Source organism: Leptopilina boulardi, unplaced genomic scaffold (assembly GCF_019393585.1).
Source record: "Leptopilina boulardi isolate dan_hultmark-lab unplaced genomic scaffold, ZJU_Lbou_2.1 LbouV2_362, whole genome shotgun sequence".
Classification (NCBI taxonomy): domain Eukaryota; kingdom Metazoa; phylum Arthropoda; class Insecta; order Hymenoptera; family Figitidae; genus Leptopilina; species Leptopilina boulardi.
Window position 1 is genome coordinate 4,072,065 of NW_026137932.1, and position 19,700 is coordinate 4,091,764.

A 19,700-nucleotide genomic window follows, 5' to 3' on the forward strand; every position below is an offset into this window, starting at 1 on the left:
TCATCCTACTATGTTTGCATAAGTTCTATGCTTTTTCGGGGATAGACTCTTGCAACTGGCGATTAGGCCACGCCCACTTCTACTGAATTGGAAGTAACTGTGAATACTCACACAAATGCCTAATCGCCAGTTGCAAGAGTCTATCCCCGAAAAAGCATAGAACTTATGCAAACATAGTAGGATGATGTTATGTGCGATCTTCGCATGGCGCCGTTGGATTAAAAGTATAATAAGTATGTAATAAGAGGCTATATGACAAACATTATTAGCATAGACAAGTTTCATGCTAAAAAGACATACGATTGTACTATAATTACTCAAATTTCATGTCTATATAGCATAGAAAATTTCTGTGCATTAAATGTAAACCTTTCTATACTATAAAAGGCAGATTTTTCTCTCCGTGTGGTAAAGAAGAAAAGGGAAGAAGGAAAAGAGAGATTTATAAAAGAAGTGGAAGCAGCAATAATGGAGGGACGAGAATGGGAGGTGATAAATAGAGAGAGGAAGTGAACGTGGCAATAGGAAGACTTAAGAGAGGAAAAGCGGCAGGAGCAGATGGAATAGAGGGAGAGTGTCTAAAATTTGGGGGCGAGGGGGTGGCAGAAGAATTATGGGAAATAATTAATATGGTATGGAAGGGAGAGGGATTGCCGGAAGAATGGAGAACAGGATTGATTATACCAATAAGGAAAAAAGGGGAGGGGGTAAAAGTGGAGGAGTACAGGGGAGTGTCGTTGTTGCCGGTAGCGTATAAAGTGTATGCGGAAGTAGTGAGAAGAAGATTGGAGGAGAAAGTAGAGGCTTTAGGATGCATACCACATAATCAAACGGGATTTAGAAGAGAAATGGGTACAATTGATAACATTTATGTTATCAATTATTTGATCAACAGAAATTTGAGAGGGAAAAACGGAAAGTTGATTGCTACGTTCGTGGACTTCAAGGCTGCCTTCCCTTCAGTGAATAGAGGGGTTTTATGGAGGGTCTTAAGGGAGAGGGGAATTGAGCAGGGGTTGGTCAAAAGGATAAAGGAGTTCTACGAGGATACAAGAGAAAGGGTTAGGGTAGGGAGTAAACTGGGAAATGTTTTTTGGTTAGCGAGGGGATTAAGACAGGGATGCCCCCTGAGTCCATTGTTGTTTAATTTGTTGATTGCGGATTTGGAAGAGAGAATGGAAAAAAGGAGAAAGGGAGGGGTAAGTTTAGGAAAGAGAAGGGTCTATATTTTGGCATATGCGGATGATGTGGCTCTGATGGCTGAGAATGAGAGTGGAATGAGATTGCTGATGAATGAGTTTGAAGGATATGTGAGAGAGAAAGAGTTATGTGTGAATGTAGAGAAAACGAAAGTGTTAAGATTCAGAAAGAAAAGAATGAAAGATGATCAGGTATGGAAGCTAAATGGAAAAAAGGTGGAAGAAGTGAGTGAATTTTGTTATTTAGGGTACTGGTTTAATTATAATGGGGGCAGAGTATGAATGTTAGTAGAAGAATAGAGAGAGCGGCAAGAATGATGGGACAGGTGTGGGGGATTGATGAAAGGAGATTCAAGGATGATTGGAAGAAAAGAGCGTGGTTGTTTGATGCGTTGGTATGGTCGGTTTTAAGCTATGGGGTGGAAGTGTGGAGATGGAGAGAGATCGGAAAGGTGGAAAGAATGCCTGAGAGGTTTTTGAGATGGACGATGGGGGTAGGGTGGAACTGCCCGGGATATATGTTGAGGGAAGAGTTAGGAAGGGAAAAAATAGTATTAAGGCAGAGGAAAAGAGCGATGGGTTTGGAAGAGAAATTGGGGCAGGGAAGGGGAAGTAGTCTGGCGCAGGAGTGTTGGAGGCTAGTGAAGAACGGAGAGAACAAGGGAGGAGGGGATATATCTAAATGGGAAAAAGGAAGGAAGGAAGCGATAAGTGAGGGATTAGAATGGGTAGGAATAGGAAAGGATTTACTGGAAGGGTGGGGTAGGAAGCATAAGGAGGAAAGGTGGGAAAAAATAGTAAATTCGCGATATAATAAATGGTACAGGGCGGTGAGGGGGGAGGGAATGCCAAGTTATCTTGGGAAAATGAAAAAGTATGCAAGATGGAATAGAGTATGTAAGTTTAGAATGGGTGAGGGGATGAGAGAATGCAAGTATTGGATGGGAGAAGAAGAGAAGATATGTAGAATGTGTGGATATGAGAGAGAGGACTGGGAACATGTGTTAGAGAGGTGTGTGCGAGGAATGGATGAAGAGCAGAAAGGAATAGAGGAGAAACTGGAAACGGAAGCCCGGCAAGATAGGTAGATTAAGTTAGTTACACTGAAAAAAAAATTTATTTGATTCAAATACCGGTGTATTTGGTTATTATCAAATAAATATTTACTTGAATCAAATATTTCTTATTTGAATCAAATAAATGGTATTTGCTTCAAATACTGAAATATTTGATTCAAATACTATATATTTGATTCAAATAAGAAATATTTGATTCAAGTAAATATTTATTTGATAATAACCAAATACACCGGTATTTGAATCAAATAAATTTTTTTTTCAGTGTATAAGTTAATTATAAGTTGCGTTTAGTTTTAAGGATTTTTTTGTAAAGATTAGTTTCTAAGAAAAATATAATTGGGTCCTCGAACCCTGTGTAAAGCAGGGAGAGTAAATAAAAGTAAAAGTCTTAAAAGATATTAAAAACAAAGAAAAAGAGTTAAAAAAATTATCGTTTTGGACTTCAGATATCAAAAAATTTTAGGATTACTTATTTCAACAAAAATTTTAAATATGAATATTTTAAATATTTTTTTTTTATCAATTGTATAATTTTTTTAATTTTTCTCTTTTTATTTTTAACTTAATAAAGCGTGTATTGTATAAATTTAGAAAAATTTACTTTTACAAATTTTTAAGCAGTTAAATATAAAAGATTAGAAAATGGGTAATGAAAAATGAAAGAAAATTTTTTTTTTATTATTTCTTGTAGGTCGTAAAATATTTGCAAATAAGTATTTTAATTTAACTATTTTTAAATAATTAAAAAAAAATTTTTTTTTACAATTTTCTGTATACTATTAAAGTGAAGTGACATTGAAGTAGAATTTTATTAATAAATAATCAATCGGATGATTATTTAAGCACACGACTTAAACATATTTCTGAAATTTAGATATAAAATGTTCAAAGTAAAATACGTATGAAAAACTTTAGAAATTCAGAAGTTGTATGCTATTTAAATAAACCTTACCAGAAGTAACGAGTATTTGAAATACGAAAATATGTCTTTGATCAAGAAAAGCTTGTTATTATTTCTTTTCATCTACATTTTGCATGTAAGTATATTTTAAAATACGTTTGAAAAAATTTAATTATGAAAAGTTACACACCACTCTGAACCACCTGAAAATTAGACACGTTGCGAAGAAAGGGACCTTATAGTAGCAAAAACCAATGATGTTTGAGTCTTTTTTATATATAAATTAATCAATAAAAAAACGGATTTTAATGTTACAAAAACGAAAAGAAACTTTTAATCAAGGTAAAACTGTTATAAACTGTAACCTCGATTTTTAACGATGTTAAATATTATTCAAATCAAATAATTCATCAAAAATTAATCAAGATTATATTTTTTGGGCGCTAGTCCTTTCTTGGGACAAAAATAAAAAAAATAATTAAGGGACAAAAGAACTAATTATCAAATAAATTTTTCTCTAATCGTTAAATTAGTCTGGAAAATACACAAGGTCACCAGGCTAATAATTTTGAAATAACATTCATAAATGTAATATAAAATTTTAACCAGAGAATTCCAAAATTAATAGAATCAAAATGGCCGTTGGCAACGATTTTCCAATAGAGATTTCCAAACAATTCCTTCTTTTTATTAAATTAATTTCCTTTTTTTTATTAATTTTATATTAAATTTCCTTTTTCGAATTGATGTAATATTATATTTTCTTCAAAATTATTATCAAGATTCTAATATTTAAAAGAAATAACTATAAGACACAAAAAAAAACGTCGGTTAATCCCAGTTGAAAATTCCGACCACGTTTACGACGTCGTATTCTAAGTAGTTTGCGACGTAGTAAACGACGTAGTAAACGACGTAGTAAACGACGTAGAAAACGACATAGTAAACGACGTCGTAAATGAAAGCGGAATTTGGGATAGCAAACTACGTCGTTTACGATGTCGTTTACTACGTCGTTTACGATGTTGCAAAAATTATTTTAATATTATTTATTTAGTAATTTAGTAAGTCCAATATCCAATATTAAAAATTTTAATAATAATTTTAAAAAAAATTTATTTTTATTATTTTTTAATAGTTATTATTATTATTTTATTTTTAATATTTTAATTAAAATAAAAAAATGGTCATCAAAATATTAGTGAAACCATTTCTTCCAAAAAAGAATTTGTCTCAAATCCAATAAAGGAGAGACATCGGGCAGAAAAAAATTTCGACAAAAAAAAATTTTTCGATCACTGCTTATATACCAATCTAATAGCACCTCAACTGCGAGAAACAGTTATGATGTTCGCCCTCCCTGTGGCGTTGAGCGAACTTAAGTCCAGAGCTGAGCCATCAGCGCAGCGCGGAAACATTTGAAAAATTTGATTTTATTAGATATTTTATTTTATTTTAAATATGACAAATAATTAACTTAATAAATAATTAATGTCATAAATAATTATTAATAACATAATGTCATACTTAATAATTCGTTAATTAATTATTTTTAACGAAAATTTGACAAAAAAAAAATTTGTTGGCCAAAAAAAATATTACCATTAAAAAATAATTTTTTTGTTAAATTTTCGTAGTAAAAAAAATTTTTTTAAGACAATTATTTGTGACCTAAAAAAATATCACGATGAGAATATAATTAACAAAAAAAATTACTCGTAGCACAGAAAAAATTTCACCATGAGAAAATAATTTTTTTAAAATTTTATTTGTAAAAAATTTATCGGTAGCTCAAAAAAAATATCACGATGAGAAAATAATTTTTTGTCAAATTTTCTCTGTAAATAAATTAATTAACTAAATAACGTACCGTAAAACGGGGTTATTTCGCTCATTGCGGGTAAATTCGCTCACCCACTTTTATGCTTTATTTCAGCTTTAAAATAAAGTTTAATACCTTTATTAGCAGGTAAAAATGTTAAATTTGTTAATAGAAATACTAAATTTTAGTTTTTAATCAAATTTAAAGCAAAAAAATGGGTGAGCGACTTTACCTGCACTGAGCGAAATAACCCTGTTTTACGGTACGTTATTTAGTTACTTAATTTATTTACTACGAAAATGTAACAAAAAAATATTTGTAGTACAAAAATAATATCAAGATGAGAATTCTAATTATTTTTAAATTTTCTCCGTAAAAAAAATATTTTGTGGCCTAAAAAAATTATCACGATAAGAAAATAACTTTTTTGTCAAATTTTCTCTCCAAAACAATTAATTCACTAAATACCGTAATAAATCGTTGTTTTTTTTACTACGAAAATTTACCAAAAATTTATTCGTAGCACAAAAGAATATCACAATGATAAAATAATAATTTTTTTTCAAATTTTCATTGAAAAAAAAATTCGTGTTTTTAAAAAAAATCACGATGAAAAATAATTTTGTTGTAAAAATTTCTCTGTAAAAAAATTTAACAAAAAAATTGTACGTAGCACAAAAAAATATTACGATGAGAAATTTACTTATTTTAAAATTTTCTCAGGAAAAAAATTATTTGTGGCCCAAATAAAATATTACCATTAAAAAATAATTTTTTTGTCAAAATTTCGTAGTAAAAAAAATTTTTTTAAGACAATTATTTGTGACCTAAAAAAATATCACGATGAGAATATAATTAACAAAAAAAATTACTCGTAGAACAGAAAAAATTTCACCATTAGAAAATAATTTTTTTAAAATTTTATTTGTAAAAAATTTATTGGTAGCTCAAAAAAAATATCACGATGAGAAAATAATTTTTTGTCAAATTTTCTCTGTAAATAAATTAATTAACTAAATAACGTACCGTAAAACGGGGTTATTTCGCTCATTGCGGGTAAATTCGCTCACCCACTTTTATGCTTTATTTCAGCTTTAAAATAAAGTTTAATACATTTATTACCCGGTTAAATTTTCGTAGTAAAAAAATTAATTAACTAATTATCAAGCTAACTAGCAAAATTAAACGCGCGGAAGCGCGCCAAATTGAGGACTTAATTATTTGTTATAAAGAAATTAAAGATTAATATTATTAATAATAATTTAATTTATTAGAATATTATAACATATTAAATGATAATAATGAAAATTATATGTTTACAGGCCTCGGATTATACGACTTTTTCCGACTTTTTTCAAAAATACGACTTTTATCGACTTATTTTAATAAAATGCGACATTTTTTTTACATTTGAAAGAAATGTAAATAAAATACATTTTTTTTTGTATAAAATGTAGATCTTCTTCAGATCTTCTTCAATTCAATTATTTAACAAATTTTGAACTAAAATGATTCTTCACTAAATTAATTATTTTTAATAATTTTAATTAAATACATCACAAATTCAATTATATCAAAATTATTTTTCAATTAAAATTTTTATGAAATTTAACAATTGTTTATAATTAAAAAAAAAATATCACAATAAAATTGAATTATTTTTAAAAAATTTCAATTCAAAATAAACTAAAATTCAATTATTACCCGAAATTTTAATTCAAAATCAATTAAAATTCAATAATTATCCAATTTTAAATCTTTGAAAATTCAATTAAATTTAAAAAATGTTTTCCAAAAATTGTTTGATAAATTATTTTTAGTTCTGTAAAATTTAATAATTGTTTGAAAATTAACAATATCTTTTGAAATTTAATTATTTCTAAAAATTTCAACTTTAACCGTTCGAAAAGGATTATTATTAAAAAAAAAAAAAGTTTTATTTAAAAATCTGTAAAATATTTTTGTTAAAATGAAAAACAAATCCACTTTTTTTTGGAATATAAATCGACTAAAACGACTGTTTTGTGTCTTTAAGTTGATTCGAGGCCTGTGTTTTTATAATTAATATTTAATAGGTAATCGTTGGCCCCTGGTACCTTAAAAATAAATTTTTTTCAAATTACTATCTTGTACGAAATTTCCTGGCGCATCTGTTTTCTCATCATAAATTTTTTGTATTTGTATACAATTTTTGAATCAATATACAATTTTTTAAATTAATATACAACTTTAAAAAAAATTTCGTTGGTAAACGTTGTGTACTTCAGCTTCGTGAATTGAATTTTCGAATTTGGAATTTTAATGAAACTTATTCCGAAATTTGGAAAAAAATTGTCAAAATTTGACACGTCATAAGATTACTATTCAAAAAAACACGTGAAATCAGAAAAGGCCAACTTCAAGTTAGGACAGAAAGACAGACCAAACATTTTATTATTATACAATTATTTAATTAATTTTTTTTACAGAGAAATTTTGACAAAAAAATTATTTTTTAATGGTAATATTTTATTTGGGCCACAAATAATTTTTTTCCTGAGAAAATTTTAAAATAAGTAAATTTCTCATCGTAATATTTTTTTGTGCTACGTACAATTTTTTTGTTAAATTTTTTTACAGAGAAATTTTTACAACAAAATTATTTTTCATCGTGATTTTTTTTAAAAACACGAATTTTTTTTTCAATGAAAATTTGAAAAAAAATTATTATTTTATCATTGTGATATTCTTTTGTGCTACGAATAAATTTTTGGTAAATTTTCGTAGTAAAAAAAACAACGATTTATTACGGTATTTAGTGAATTAATTGTTTTGGAGAGAAAATTTGACAAAAAAGTTATTTTCTTATCGTGATAATTTTTTTAGGCCACAAAATATTTTTTTTACGGAGAAAATTTAAAAATAATTAGAATTCTCATCTTGATATTATTTTTGTACTACAAATATTTTTTTGTTACATTTTCGTAGTAAATAAATTAAGTAACTAAATAACGTACCGTAAAACAGGGTTATTTCGCTCAGTGCAGGTAAAGTCGCTCACCCATTTTTTTGCTTTAAATTTGATTAAAAACTAAAATTTAGTATTTCTATTAACAAATTTAACATTTTTACCTGCTAATAAAGGTATTAAACTTTATTTTAAAGCTGAAATAAAGCATAAAAGTGGGTGAGCGAATTTACCCGCAATGAGCGAAATAACCCCGTTTTACGGTACGTTATTTAGTTAATTAATTTATTTACAGAGAAAATTTGACAAAAAATTATTTTCTCATCGTGATATTTTTTTTGAGCTACCGATAAATTTTTTACAAATAAAATTTTAAAAAAATTATTTTCTCATGGTGAAATTTTTTCTGTGCTACGAGTAATTTTTTTTGTTAATTATATTCTCATCGTGATATTTTTTTAGGTCACAAATAATTGTCTTAAAAAAATTTTTTTTACTACGAAAATTTAACAAAAAAATTATTTTTTAATGGTAATATTTTTTTTGGCCAACAAATTTTTTTTTTGTCAAATTTTCGTTAAAAATAATTAATTAACGAATTATTAAGTATGACATTATGTTATTAATAATTATTTATGACATTAATTATTTATTAAGTTAATTATTTGTCATATTTAAAATAAAATAAAATATCTAATAAAATCAAATTTTTCAAATGTTTCCGCGCTGCGCTGATGGCTCAGCTCTGGACTTAAGTTCGCTCAACGCCACAGGGAGGGCGAACATCATAACTGTTTCTCGCAGTTGAGGTGCTATTAGATTGGTATATAAGCAGTGATCGAAAAATTTTTTTTTGTCGAAATTTTTTTCTGCCCGATGTCTCTCCTTTATTGGATTTGAGACAAATTCTTTTTTGGAAGAAATGGTTTCACTAATATTTTGATGACCATTTTTTTATTTTAATTAAAATATTAAAAATAAAATAATAATAATAACTATTAAAAAATAATAAAAATAAATTTTTTTTAAAATTATTATTAAAATTTTTAATATTGGATATTGGACTTACTAAATTACTAAATAAATAATATTAAAATAATTTTTGCAACATCGTAAACGACGTAGTAAACGACATCGTAAACGACGTAGTTTGCTATCCCAAATTCCGCTTTCATTTACGACGTCGTTTACTATGTCGTTTTCTACGTCGTTTACTACGTCGTTTACTACGTCGCAAACTACTTAGAATACGACGTCGTAAACGTGGTCGGAATTTTCAACTGGGTTGTATTACGAGATCACATATTAAAGAATGAATAAAAAATAAAGCAGGGGTCTGTTTTTATTATACAGACGGAGAATTTTGATCGTGTGACGTCTTTTTTAATTAATTAAAATAAATTTTATAAGATTATTATTTAGTATTTATTTTGTACATAAACACAATGAAAAAAATTTTATTTGAATTAAATAAATTGTACTTGAACCAATAATTTTTGTATTTGAAACAAATACCATTTCATTGACTCAAATAATAATTATTTGATATAAATAAATATTTATTTGATAATAATCAAGTAACCGATTATTTGAATCAAATAAATTTTTTTTCAGTGCATAAAATTAGAATAAATTGACAATAATTTCCAAACAATTAAATTTAAAAATATCAAAACGTAATGCTACAATATTACCAATTGTTGAAATTTTGCATCGAAATAATATATCAAAACATAACCTCAATTATATGGATTTACTCTGTTCAAGAATTGTGGTGGACCAGTTAATTATAACAATTCTTGAAAAGAATACATCCATGATTGAGGTTATGTTTTGATATTATTCAGGTGCAAAATTTCAGTAAATGGCAATACTGCGTGACTATACCATGTACACAGGCCAACACTACTACGCGATCGCGGATCGCTCCACATTTTTTTCGCCTCGAATAACGATACGAAAACAAAACATAGTGACTACTTCGGCAGCCATGTTTATTTTAACTATTATATACATACATATAGGTACAGTGGATACTGTCAGCAGTGGCGCTGTATACTAACATGTTAAATCTTTAACCGGTTGGTAGCATAGAAAACTATAAAAAAATTTCATTTCCAAAATTGACAAAAATAAGTTTAGCATCGAGATTAGATCGAAAGTAATCGAATAACATAAAAATCTTGAAAATATGACTTATAGTTTTCGAGTTCTAGCCGGCGATATGAATGCCAATTTTTACCAACCAAAAAAAATGAATATCAAAAAGAACATTAATAAATCGCGACAAAAAATGAATTCGCGACGATCGGTAAAAAGGCTTTCTCACGAATCTTGATGCCGATTGGTGAAAATTAAAAAGGTGCAAAAATTCAAATTTGATAAAAAAAAGATCTTCATAAAATTAATTTTGTTTTCTTGAATAAAATAATATTAGGTACTTCTTCTTGATTAAAGATTTCAATACGCTAATCCGACGTAAGATGGTAAATCCTTATAATTCTTCTTAATGAATTCGAAATTAATATTGAAATTTCCAAAGATGATGACGCACTCAAGTAAAAATCTCCAAACTTAAAATTCACATAAATCCAAAATAACAATTCAAAAATATAAAGAAGCCTTCCAAAAATAGTATCCATCACCTAAAAGTGTAGAAAAAAATTGATAGCCCGATACAAGTGGAGGAAGACAAATTTTAACACCAAAAATGCTACCCATGTCAAAAAAAAGTTTCCAAAAAAATGCAATTTTTCTTAGGCGCACTATTTTATTGCAATTTCTTTGAATTTGAATCAAATATTTGATGATATTTGATCTATGCAAAAAACGTGATAATACAAATTTTATAATAAAATATCCAAATTGCGGGTAATAAATTTTAAAATTATCCAATAATTGTTTATTTCAAAATTGAGTTATAAGATATCCAAATAATCGATTTTTTTCTAAAGTTTTCATAAATCTTGATGTTTTTCTTAATTTCGCTTGTTACAGTTGAATATTGTCTCAAAAGTACATAAATAAAAAGGGATTACAGACATTAATTCTTAATATTTGATTATTATTAAAAAGATTTTTTCATTTCTCGATTCATTAATGTGATTTTGTATAGTAAATTTTTGATATTAAAAGATCTTTTTTTGTGAATAATAAAGAAAAGTTAATTAATATATTTAATATTCAACTTTTGTGATTTTGTAAATTTTACAATATCACAAAACAAAAACTATAATTTGATTGCTTCTAAGGTTCCTTTCTTCGCGATGCATTAATTAATGCATTAATTAATTGAAAAATTAACAACTAAAAACTTTAGCAATAAAAAAACATAAGAGAACATTACTTAAATTAACAATAATTTTTTTTTTAATATATATTCCATAAATGTTTATAAAAATATACGCATTCTTCGAAAAATTTCTTAAAGGTTTTGGGTAACAAATTTAAAAAAAAAAAGTTTTCCAAATAGAGTGGTAATGCACAAGTTTGGAACAATAATTACTAAAAAATTTTTTTGAGAAAATTGCATTACCTATAAGAATTGAAAAATTTCCTGATAGATTACCAAAAAAATGTTTAAAATTATTAGAGTAATAACACATAAGTTTCGTAGAATTACCAAAATTTTGGAAAGAATTCTTTACCCACTAAAATTGAAAAATTTCCTAAGAAATTACCAAAAAAATGTTTGTAATTATTGGAGTAATAATACACAAGTTTCGTAGAATTACCAAAATTTTGGTAAAAATTCTTTAGCTTGTAAAATTGAAAAATTTCCTAAGTAATTACCCAAAGTTTTGGAAAATTTTCCAAATCATTGGGGTAAAAATGAACAAATTTGGTAAAGTTACAAAAATACTTGGGGAAAATTACTTTACCTACAAAAATTGGTAATTCTACACAAGAAATAATAAGAAAATCTACCAAAATTTTTTACAGTTTATATTAAAATAATAATTAAATCTTAAAAAATTTCAAAAGGTAAATCATGCATTGAGGCTGAGAGGTGCGGCCGATATTTATAGACAAGTGTTTGGTTTTAAATTACATGAGATCGAAACTTTAGATCAAGATTTCCGTGATGAATACAATGAGGTAAGGTACTATAATATAGAAAATCATAAAATAGACTGGGCAATATTAAAAAAAAACAATGCATTCTTAAGGTCAAAAATTTCGATATCTGGTTTTTGGCTTCTTTATATTTATAAGCATAAACATTGAATCAACTATCAATTTTATATAAAATTGCAAAGAAGTTTAATTTAGTATAATTTTATTTACTTTTTTATAAATTAAAAATCTAAGAAATAAAATAGAGATTTCGTAATAACGGTTTTTAAATTTTTATAATAAGGATTTTAGTTTTATAAACATTTTTTTTTTTTTTAATTTTTTTCTGGTTTACGGTTTTTTAAAAAGGTTTCGATTGCCATCTCTGAATAAGAAAAATAATTTTCAACAAATAACTTTTATTTTTATTGATATTTTAAAATAAAAACTGCAGTTTCATAAATATACAAATTTAAAATATATCTTAAGAATAAAAACTTTAATTAAATTATTCTCAGCTTGCAAAAGAAGATATTGAAGTATTTGGAAAGGAATTCAAGCAATGTAGATATAATACAATGTCTAATGGACATCTCGATGAATATTTTGCTGTTTTTACTAATTCATCTATAAAAGCTATGGAAAAAATATGTAATACGAAAAGTTATGCAAAAATTTTGTTGATATTTTCGTCGAACTGTTATTCTAGAATAAGAAAATATATATTGGAATATGCTAACCAATTGAATTATGAAAAAACAAATGAATGCTTAAAATCAATAAATAGTATGATTTTCAATAAAAAAACAACATTACATAAGGAAAACAGTGAAAGTGAATCATATAAAAGAAACAAATTGGACATTATGGAAGACGTTTTAAAGTATTAAAATTTAATACATCGCACAAAATATATTTTTCGATGTCCAAGAAAATTATATTTAACTTGTAAAAGTTATCAATAAATTAACTAATTAAATAGAATTAATAATTTTAAATCATTTTAAACATTTTCTTCAAGTATCTCATTCCATACAATTTTTTTTTTATTTCAAACTTTATCTAATTTTTTATTTACTACTTAAAATTATTACTTATACGTATGCCGATAATAATTATCGCATTTGCAAAGAAAATTATATCATTTTTAAATTTAAATAAATCTATTAAATAAGTCAAAATGGTAATTTCCCGCTAAAATTTGACCTACATTTGAGGTTATATCATGGGCTATATACACTGTAAAAAAAATTTTGTGTCGATTTACACGCCGAATGTAAAATAACTTATTCAACAATGTTAATTTATTATGCTTTGTAAATTTATAACGTTAAACATTTTAATTTTACACTGCTGAACGTTGTGAATTCACACGGTTGTGTAATTTTACAATGTTGGACATTGGAAAGTATGGTATGTGGCCATACTTTAAATTTACAAAGCATAATAAATTAACATTGTTGAATAAGTTATTTTACATTCGGCGTGTAAATCGACACAAAATTTTTTTTACAGTGTATATTAAGTGTATTTCTCTCAAAAATTTTTACCTAAAATTTGAGGTTATGTTTGTTACTTGGTTAAGGGAGATTTCCTGCCAAAATTTGACCTACATTTGAGGTTATGTTCGTTTTTTTTTGTCTTTTTCCCCCAAAATTTGATCTAAATTATAAAGTTATGTTTGTTTCATGGTCGTTTTCCGCCAAATTTTGAGGTTATGTTTATTTCTTGGTCGTTTCCCGACAAAATAATAAAACCTCTAAATTTGGGTCATTTTTGGCGGAAAATCCACCCCCTCAACGAAGGGTGAGGAGGACTTGCGGCTATATTCAGAGTTTTGAAACAGCGGTGGCGGCGGCTTACATAATTTCATAGAAAAGAAAACAACTGTAAGATTTAGGAAATATTTATTACAATAAACATTTAACACCAATTTTATAATCAGTACATTGATGATAATTTAAAATTTAATTTTATATATTTCTAATCTTGGTATATGTGTTAACATTTAAATTTTCGAACACTATCTATCACCAGGGTACCTAAGTACCTTATATACAATAAGACTCCCTTTAATGTAAAAAAAGTATCTTTATTTTTGAGATTTATTTCCAGTGTTTGAAATTGTAATAAAAATATAACTATTACTAAATTTAAATATTGTCTAACTATTGTCGTATATGAGACGTAAAATTTGAAATTGAAACAAAATTTTTTTAAAAATTCTTATTTAATACTATGTTTAATCTACTATTTGATTAAAAATTATTATTTTTTAATTCTGACGTTGAGAGCTGGTTTTTCAAAGATATCTTAGAACACGATTGTTCGTGATTATCCGAAATCGGAATATTTTCAAAAAATAGCTATTGGTTGGTTTCCATTTGTCACAATTCTCATCAACTACCGCACCCTGCTCTAGTGAAAATTTAGTGACTTTATAAAAGTAAAAGTTACTATAAAGTCACTAAATTATCACTAGAGCAGGGTGCGGTAGTTGATGAGAATTATGACAAATAGCGAGTGAGGACAATGGAAACCAACCCATTGTATTAGCACGTTAGGATATGTTTAACAGGATCGTGCGGTTTTAAAAATTAATTTTTTATCATCAAATGAAAATTATGATCAATATTTGTATTGGAAGACAATATATATAAAGTAAAGCTTTTTTAATTTTAAAAAAGATTACTGTACTTATAGATTTCTTTACACTGATATGCTTTTTCTTTTCAAAATTATTCAACGGTTTCACCAACTCTACGATAAATTTTTCTATCCCAAAACCAGGGTTCGGAACATAAACACGTAATCCTATGTAGTTTACTACATGTATATTACCTGGTGATTTACGTCTTGTGTTTTCTACGCACTTTACGTCTATGTTACAAACATAACCTATAAATTCCACTCTGATTAAGTGTTGTTAATTATTAATTAATTGTTTGAAACTTTATTAACAATTTTTTTTAATTAAATAAGAAAAGCACAAACACAATTAGCATTTAAACAACACTTCGAGTTAAAGTTACGTGTAACTTCCGAACTCTGGTTTCAACACTCGATTGATTGGTTTCCATTAGGCCTAAGCATAATGAAATCTCTATGAGAGAGAAAAGAACAAAAAGATATTTCTATCCCTTTCTCTCTCTCTCATGTAAAAGCTTAAGATTTACGATTAGAGATTTCATTCTGCTTAGGCCTAGTTCTTCAAGACAAATAAATAAATGAAAAATTTGAAAATTAATGTTTCAATTTCAAATAGAACACTTAAAATACTTTTACTAAACACATTGATCTATTAAAATTTATTCTACGCGTGTAACGAGAACCATTAACCTAATTAACACAGATTCAATATATCGGGGATTTTACGTGAAGTGATCAAAGGGGAAAAAATGACTTTTTTCTTCTAATTATTTTTTTTCTCTTAAATGTTAAAATAAAAAAATTTTTATTAATATCTTTTAAGCTTTTTTGATGCTCTTTCGATTGATAATAATAATATGCATTTTTGAAAAAAAAATTTGACCAAAAAAATTGAAAGTCAAAAATAAATTTAACTTTTTTGTGGTGAAAGATACGATTTTTTTTTTTTATTTTACTATTTAAGAGAAAAAAATTATTAAAATATGCAGTGTACCGTAAAACCTGAAAACTTTCACCCTCCCTCGAAAAATATTGGACTAAATGAAAAAATATTTTTACCAAAAATTAACGTCTATAAGTACTACAAATACCCTGAGTAGCTGAGTGTAAGCGTAATCAAAGAACAATTTTTTTTTTTTGCCTTGATCACTTCACCTGAGATTCCCCTTATATTCTTTAGAGTAATAATATTTATTCGCTTATATGAAAATATAAATAAAATTCCTATGAATACGTAAAAAAGAAACTATAAATTAAAATCAGTAGTACATTGACATAAATAATTAATTCTAGATAAAAATAAATAATTTTATATATATATATATATATATATATATATATATATATATATATATATATATATATATATATATATATATATATATATATATGTCTACGCACATGCAAAGTTTTATACTTCTGCGTATAAAAAAAATAATATCAAGGTCAAAATATCGTTGAAAATTGTAATCTTTGCAATAACTGAAAAAAAATGTAATTTAAAAATGAATTTGTTTAAAAACAATTTTTATTTTTACAGAAGTGATAAGATTCATATGAAAAACAATTAAACTATTTCTTTGCATTTTTGTATACTATAATATATATTATAAAGATTTAGGTTTCATTTTTTTATCCATATAATATTATGCAGAAGTATAACTATATATTACTGGTTAAAAAAGATATTCTTTTCCAGTACTTTTTTTAAAGCTTCATTACCATTTAACAATAATTGTTTTTGTAAAAATATTTTTTTTTTCTATGAAAAATGTAAATATTTTTTTATCATATTTTTTTGGAAAAGAAACTAAAAAATTTTTAATTCAAATTTTTTTTTCTTTCAAATATGACTTTTCTGTTTGAACAAATATATATACATATATATATATATATATATATATATATATATATATATATATATTTAACATTCTTTATGAAAAGAATTTTATGCACATTGATAAATTGTTATCAACTTTGTGATATGTTTTTAAAATCGGAATAAAAATTGAAAACAGTTGTAAATATTATCAAACAACACAAAACTGTTTTTTAATCTCTTCGCTTATTTTTCTCATTTTTACTTCAGTTTTTTTCTAATAAATATTTTATCATTTTTAAGATAAAAAAAATAAAAATTGTTATTTTAATTCAAATGTCTCAAAATGAGAAGACTTGATTATTTGTCATCTAATTGAAATTAATATTGAATAACATTGAAAAAAAAATATTATAAATAATATGTAATGATAGTAATAATAATAATAATAATCAGAACTGAAATATTATTCACGTCTAACAGTAATTCTAAAAAATATATATCTTCATATATGTATCTACAACTATTTTTGTACAGGGAATAAACCGATTTGTTTCGGTTATAAATTGAATATCATCGGCATCACTCGTAAAATATAAATATTTTTTCCTATGGATGGAAAAATTGCACATTTTTGAGAATATATTTTTTTTTTATGAAAATATCTTAATCAGCTCATCGTTTTACTTCAATTGGCTTGTTATTGTCTTTTGATTCAATGGCACTCAATGCTATTCCTAATTGAGCTGCGTAATATGACAACATGATGGAAATCTGCAAATATTAAATTTTTTTATCATGCAAATATAATATATATATATATATATATCTATGTGGCTGATTGCCCTGAAATATTTCTTTTTATAAATTCAGAGTGTCTAACAACTGCTAGGATTTTGATTAAATAAAATTTATTTTGATACAATTAAATTATTTACCTGTCCATTATCCACTAATTTCATTTCAATTTAAAAAAAATTTTACGGCGTCAAATCTTAAATTATTAAACTTTTATTTAGTAAAGTTATATAAAGCAAATTTTCTCTAGTACATCGAATTTCAAATTAATACAATTTCAATTTAACGGAATTTATATGTTAAGAAAAATTACAGAAAGAACAATTTTTTTAACAGAATTGTTATTTTAGTAAATTTCGATTTATCAAAATATTTATTTAACAGAATTGTCATTGAATAAATCCACAATTAACAGAATTTCTATTTAACAAAGTTCTTAATCAACAAAGTTTTTATTAAAGAAAATTTTAATTCGAATAATTCTTATTTATTTATTTATTATATATCTCCGCAGTCTTTTGAGGACCATAAACGGATAACTACAAAATGTGCTACTGTGAAACAATTCGAAAATACAAAAATAAGAATAAATATATGCAATATGCCCTGAAATAATCAATTTTGACGACGGCTGGTGACGTACTTAAGAAAAAAATCGTTGAATACAGAAGGATTAGCTAAAATTAAGTCAGTGTTAGTATTCAAAGATCTGTACATTAGGTTAATATGGTAGCACCCGAAGTATATCGGAGTACTATTTATTAAAGCTATGTCACTTAGACGGAAATAAAAAATATCGCCACGTCGCGTAAAAAAACGTGGTATATTGAAATTAATTAAGTCAAGAAGAGTTGGGCAATCAATTTTATATTGAATAATTTTCAAGATAAACATGGCCGCAGAAATGATGCGTCGTTCGTTTAAAGTTATAAAAATTAAAGCGCTCACAAAGCATTATATAATCAGATCCCCTTGGAGGGTATGTCCCATCCACCTTGAAGGCCAAAAATTTGAGAAATCGTTTTTAAATTTTATCAATACTATCAGAATATTTTTTATAGTAGGGAGACCATATTAAATTCGCATATTCTGCTGAGGGTCTAACTAAAACATTAAAAAGTGTGGTAAAAGTGCCAATGTTTGAGAAACTCTTAAATGACCGCAAAAGATAACCTAGGGTCTTGGAGACACTAGTAACTAACGACGTGATATGGTCAATAAAGTTGAGGTTGCTAGTAAAAGATACACCGAGATCCTTGGCAGATGTAACCCTTGTTAAAATTGTGTTATTAATATTATAAGAAAACAGAGCTGATGTTCCCTGCTTATGGAAGGACATGACCTGACATTTAGATAAATTCAAAGAAAATTTGTTAGTGCTGCTCCACTGGAAAATGGAATTCAGATCATTCTGTAAAAGCTCAACGTCATGTGTAGACAATATTCGTCGAAAAATTTTAACGTCATCAGCAAAAATAAGAACCATAGAACTAATATTGTCGACTATGTCGTTGATGTAAATTGTAAACAAAGGTGATCCGTATGCTGAACCCTGTGGTACACACCACGTTTAAAAGTAAATGACCGTGAAAAAAAGTTACCCATTACAACTTTATGTATTCTATTTTTCAAATAATTCATAATTAAAAGCCTAATATTTATAGGTAAATTTAGCAATTCCAGTTTTGATTCCAAAATGTCAGGGTCAATTGTGTCAAAAGCCTTTGCAAAATCTAAGTAAATTACATCGACTTGACAACCCATTTGGAATGATTTTCTAATAAAATGTATAAGACAAGCTAGATTTGTAACGGTAGAACGTTTGGGTATACATCCATGTTGGTTGTCACAGACGATTGTTTTAATTGCATTATTAACTACTGGTAATATACAGGTCTCAAAAACTTTGACAAAATTTGAAATAATAGCTATAGGGCGTTAGTTTTTGCAATCTGATTTATCACCTTCCTTATATACAGGTATGATTTTAGCTGTCTCCCAAGAACTAGGGAATTTAGAATTGTGCAGAGCAAGATTAAAAATGCAAGACAAAGGATGAGCAAAGACAGATGCACAGTCCTTAACTAGGAAACTAGGAACACCATCAAGGCCAGCAGTCATGTTTGATTTTAATTTTTTGGCAGCTTTGTGCACACTTTTGCTATTAAAAAAAATAAAAACAGAATTTTCATTTAAGAAAAATTCTACTTAGTTCTTTTTTGGTAAATTTTTATAGACATAAATTTCGTTGAATTGAAATTATATTAATTTAAAATTTTAAAAAAATATTTAAAAAAGTGCTTTATAAGAGTTCTACTAATAGAAATTCTTTTAAATCGAATTTTAGTTAAATGTAAAATTGTTCGATATGAGCAATTCCATGGGATGTGATCACAAGAATTTTTTATGATTGGAGCAATTTTATTGAAA

At 26.3% G+C, this 19,700-nt stretch overlaps 3 protein-coding genes across 3 annotated transcripts in view; 2 read left to right on the forward strand and 1 right to left on the reverse strand.

Moving 5' to 3' along the window:
• Nucleotides 1–629: 629 nt before the first annotated feature.
• Nucleotides 630–2,287, forward strand: LOC127286774 (uncharacterized). Its single transcript, XM_051313352.1, has 2 exons — nt 630–1,424; nt 1,475–2,287. The coding sequence occupies exons 1-2, from the start codon at nt 630–632 to the stop codon at nt 2,285–2,287; spliced, it is 1,608 nt and encodes a 535-aa protein (XP_051169309.1).
• An 827-nt stretch (nt 2,288–3,114) lies between these two features.
• LOC127286518 (uncharacterized) lies at nt 3,115–12,988 on the forward strand. The gene is made up of 3 exons (XM_051312961.1): nt 3,115–3,315; nt 11,933–12,046; nt 12,523–12,988. Exons 1-3 carry the CDS (start codon nt 3,262–3,264, stop codon nt 12,892–12,894), a joined length of 540 nt encoding a protein of 179 aa, XP_051168918.1. The 5' UTR covers nt 3,115–3,261; the 3' UTR covers nt 12,895–12,988.
• A 3,895-nt stretch (nt 12,989–16,883) lies between these two features.
• LOC127286519 (lysoplasmalogenase-like protein TMEM86A) overlaps nt 16,884–19,700 on the reverse strand; it is a 32,221-nt gene continuing 29,404 nt past the window's right edge. The window contains exon 6 of the mRNA XM_051312963.1: nt 16,884–17,246. Within this exon, the coding sequence (XP_051168920.1) occupies nt 17,148–17,246 (99 nt within the window). The 3' untranslated portion in view covers nt 16,884–17,147. The remainder of the gene's footprint in view (nt 17,247–19,700) is intronic.

Excerpts from the sequence above, each read along its gene's own strand:
- LOC127286774 (XM_051313352.1), top strand. The coding sequence starts at position 630 with ATGGTATGGAAGGGAGAGGGATTGCCGGAAGAATGGAGAACAGGATTG. Across the intron at positions 1,425-1,474 it reads ATGGAAAAAAGGTGGAAGAA|AGTATGAATGTTAGTAGAAG; the intron begins GTGAGTGAATTT and ends TAATGGGGGCAG.
- LOC127286518 (XM_051312961.1), top strand. The coding sequence starts at position 3,262 with ATGTCTTTGATCAAGAAAAGCTTGTTATTATTTCTTTTCATCTACATT. Across the intron at positions 3,316-11,932 it reads TTTTCATCTACATTTTGCAT|GTAAATCATGCATTGAGGCT; the intron begins GTAAGTATATTT and ends AAATTTCAAAAG. Across the intron at positions 12,047-12,522 it reads TCCGTGATGAATACAATGAG|CTTGCAAAAGAAGATATTGA; the intron begins GTAAGGTACTAT and ends AATTATTCTCAG.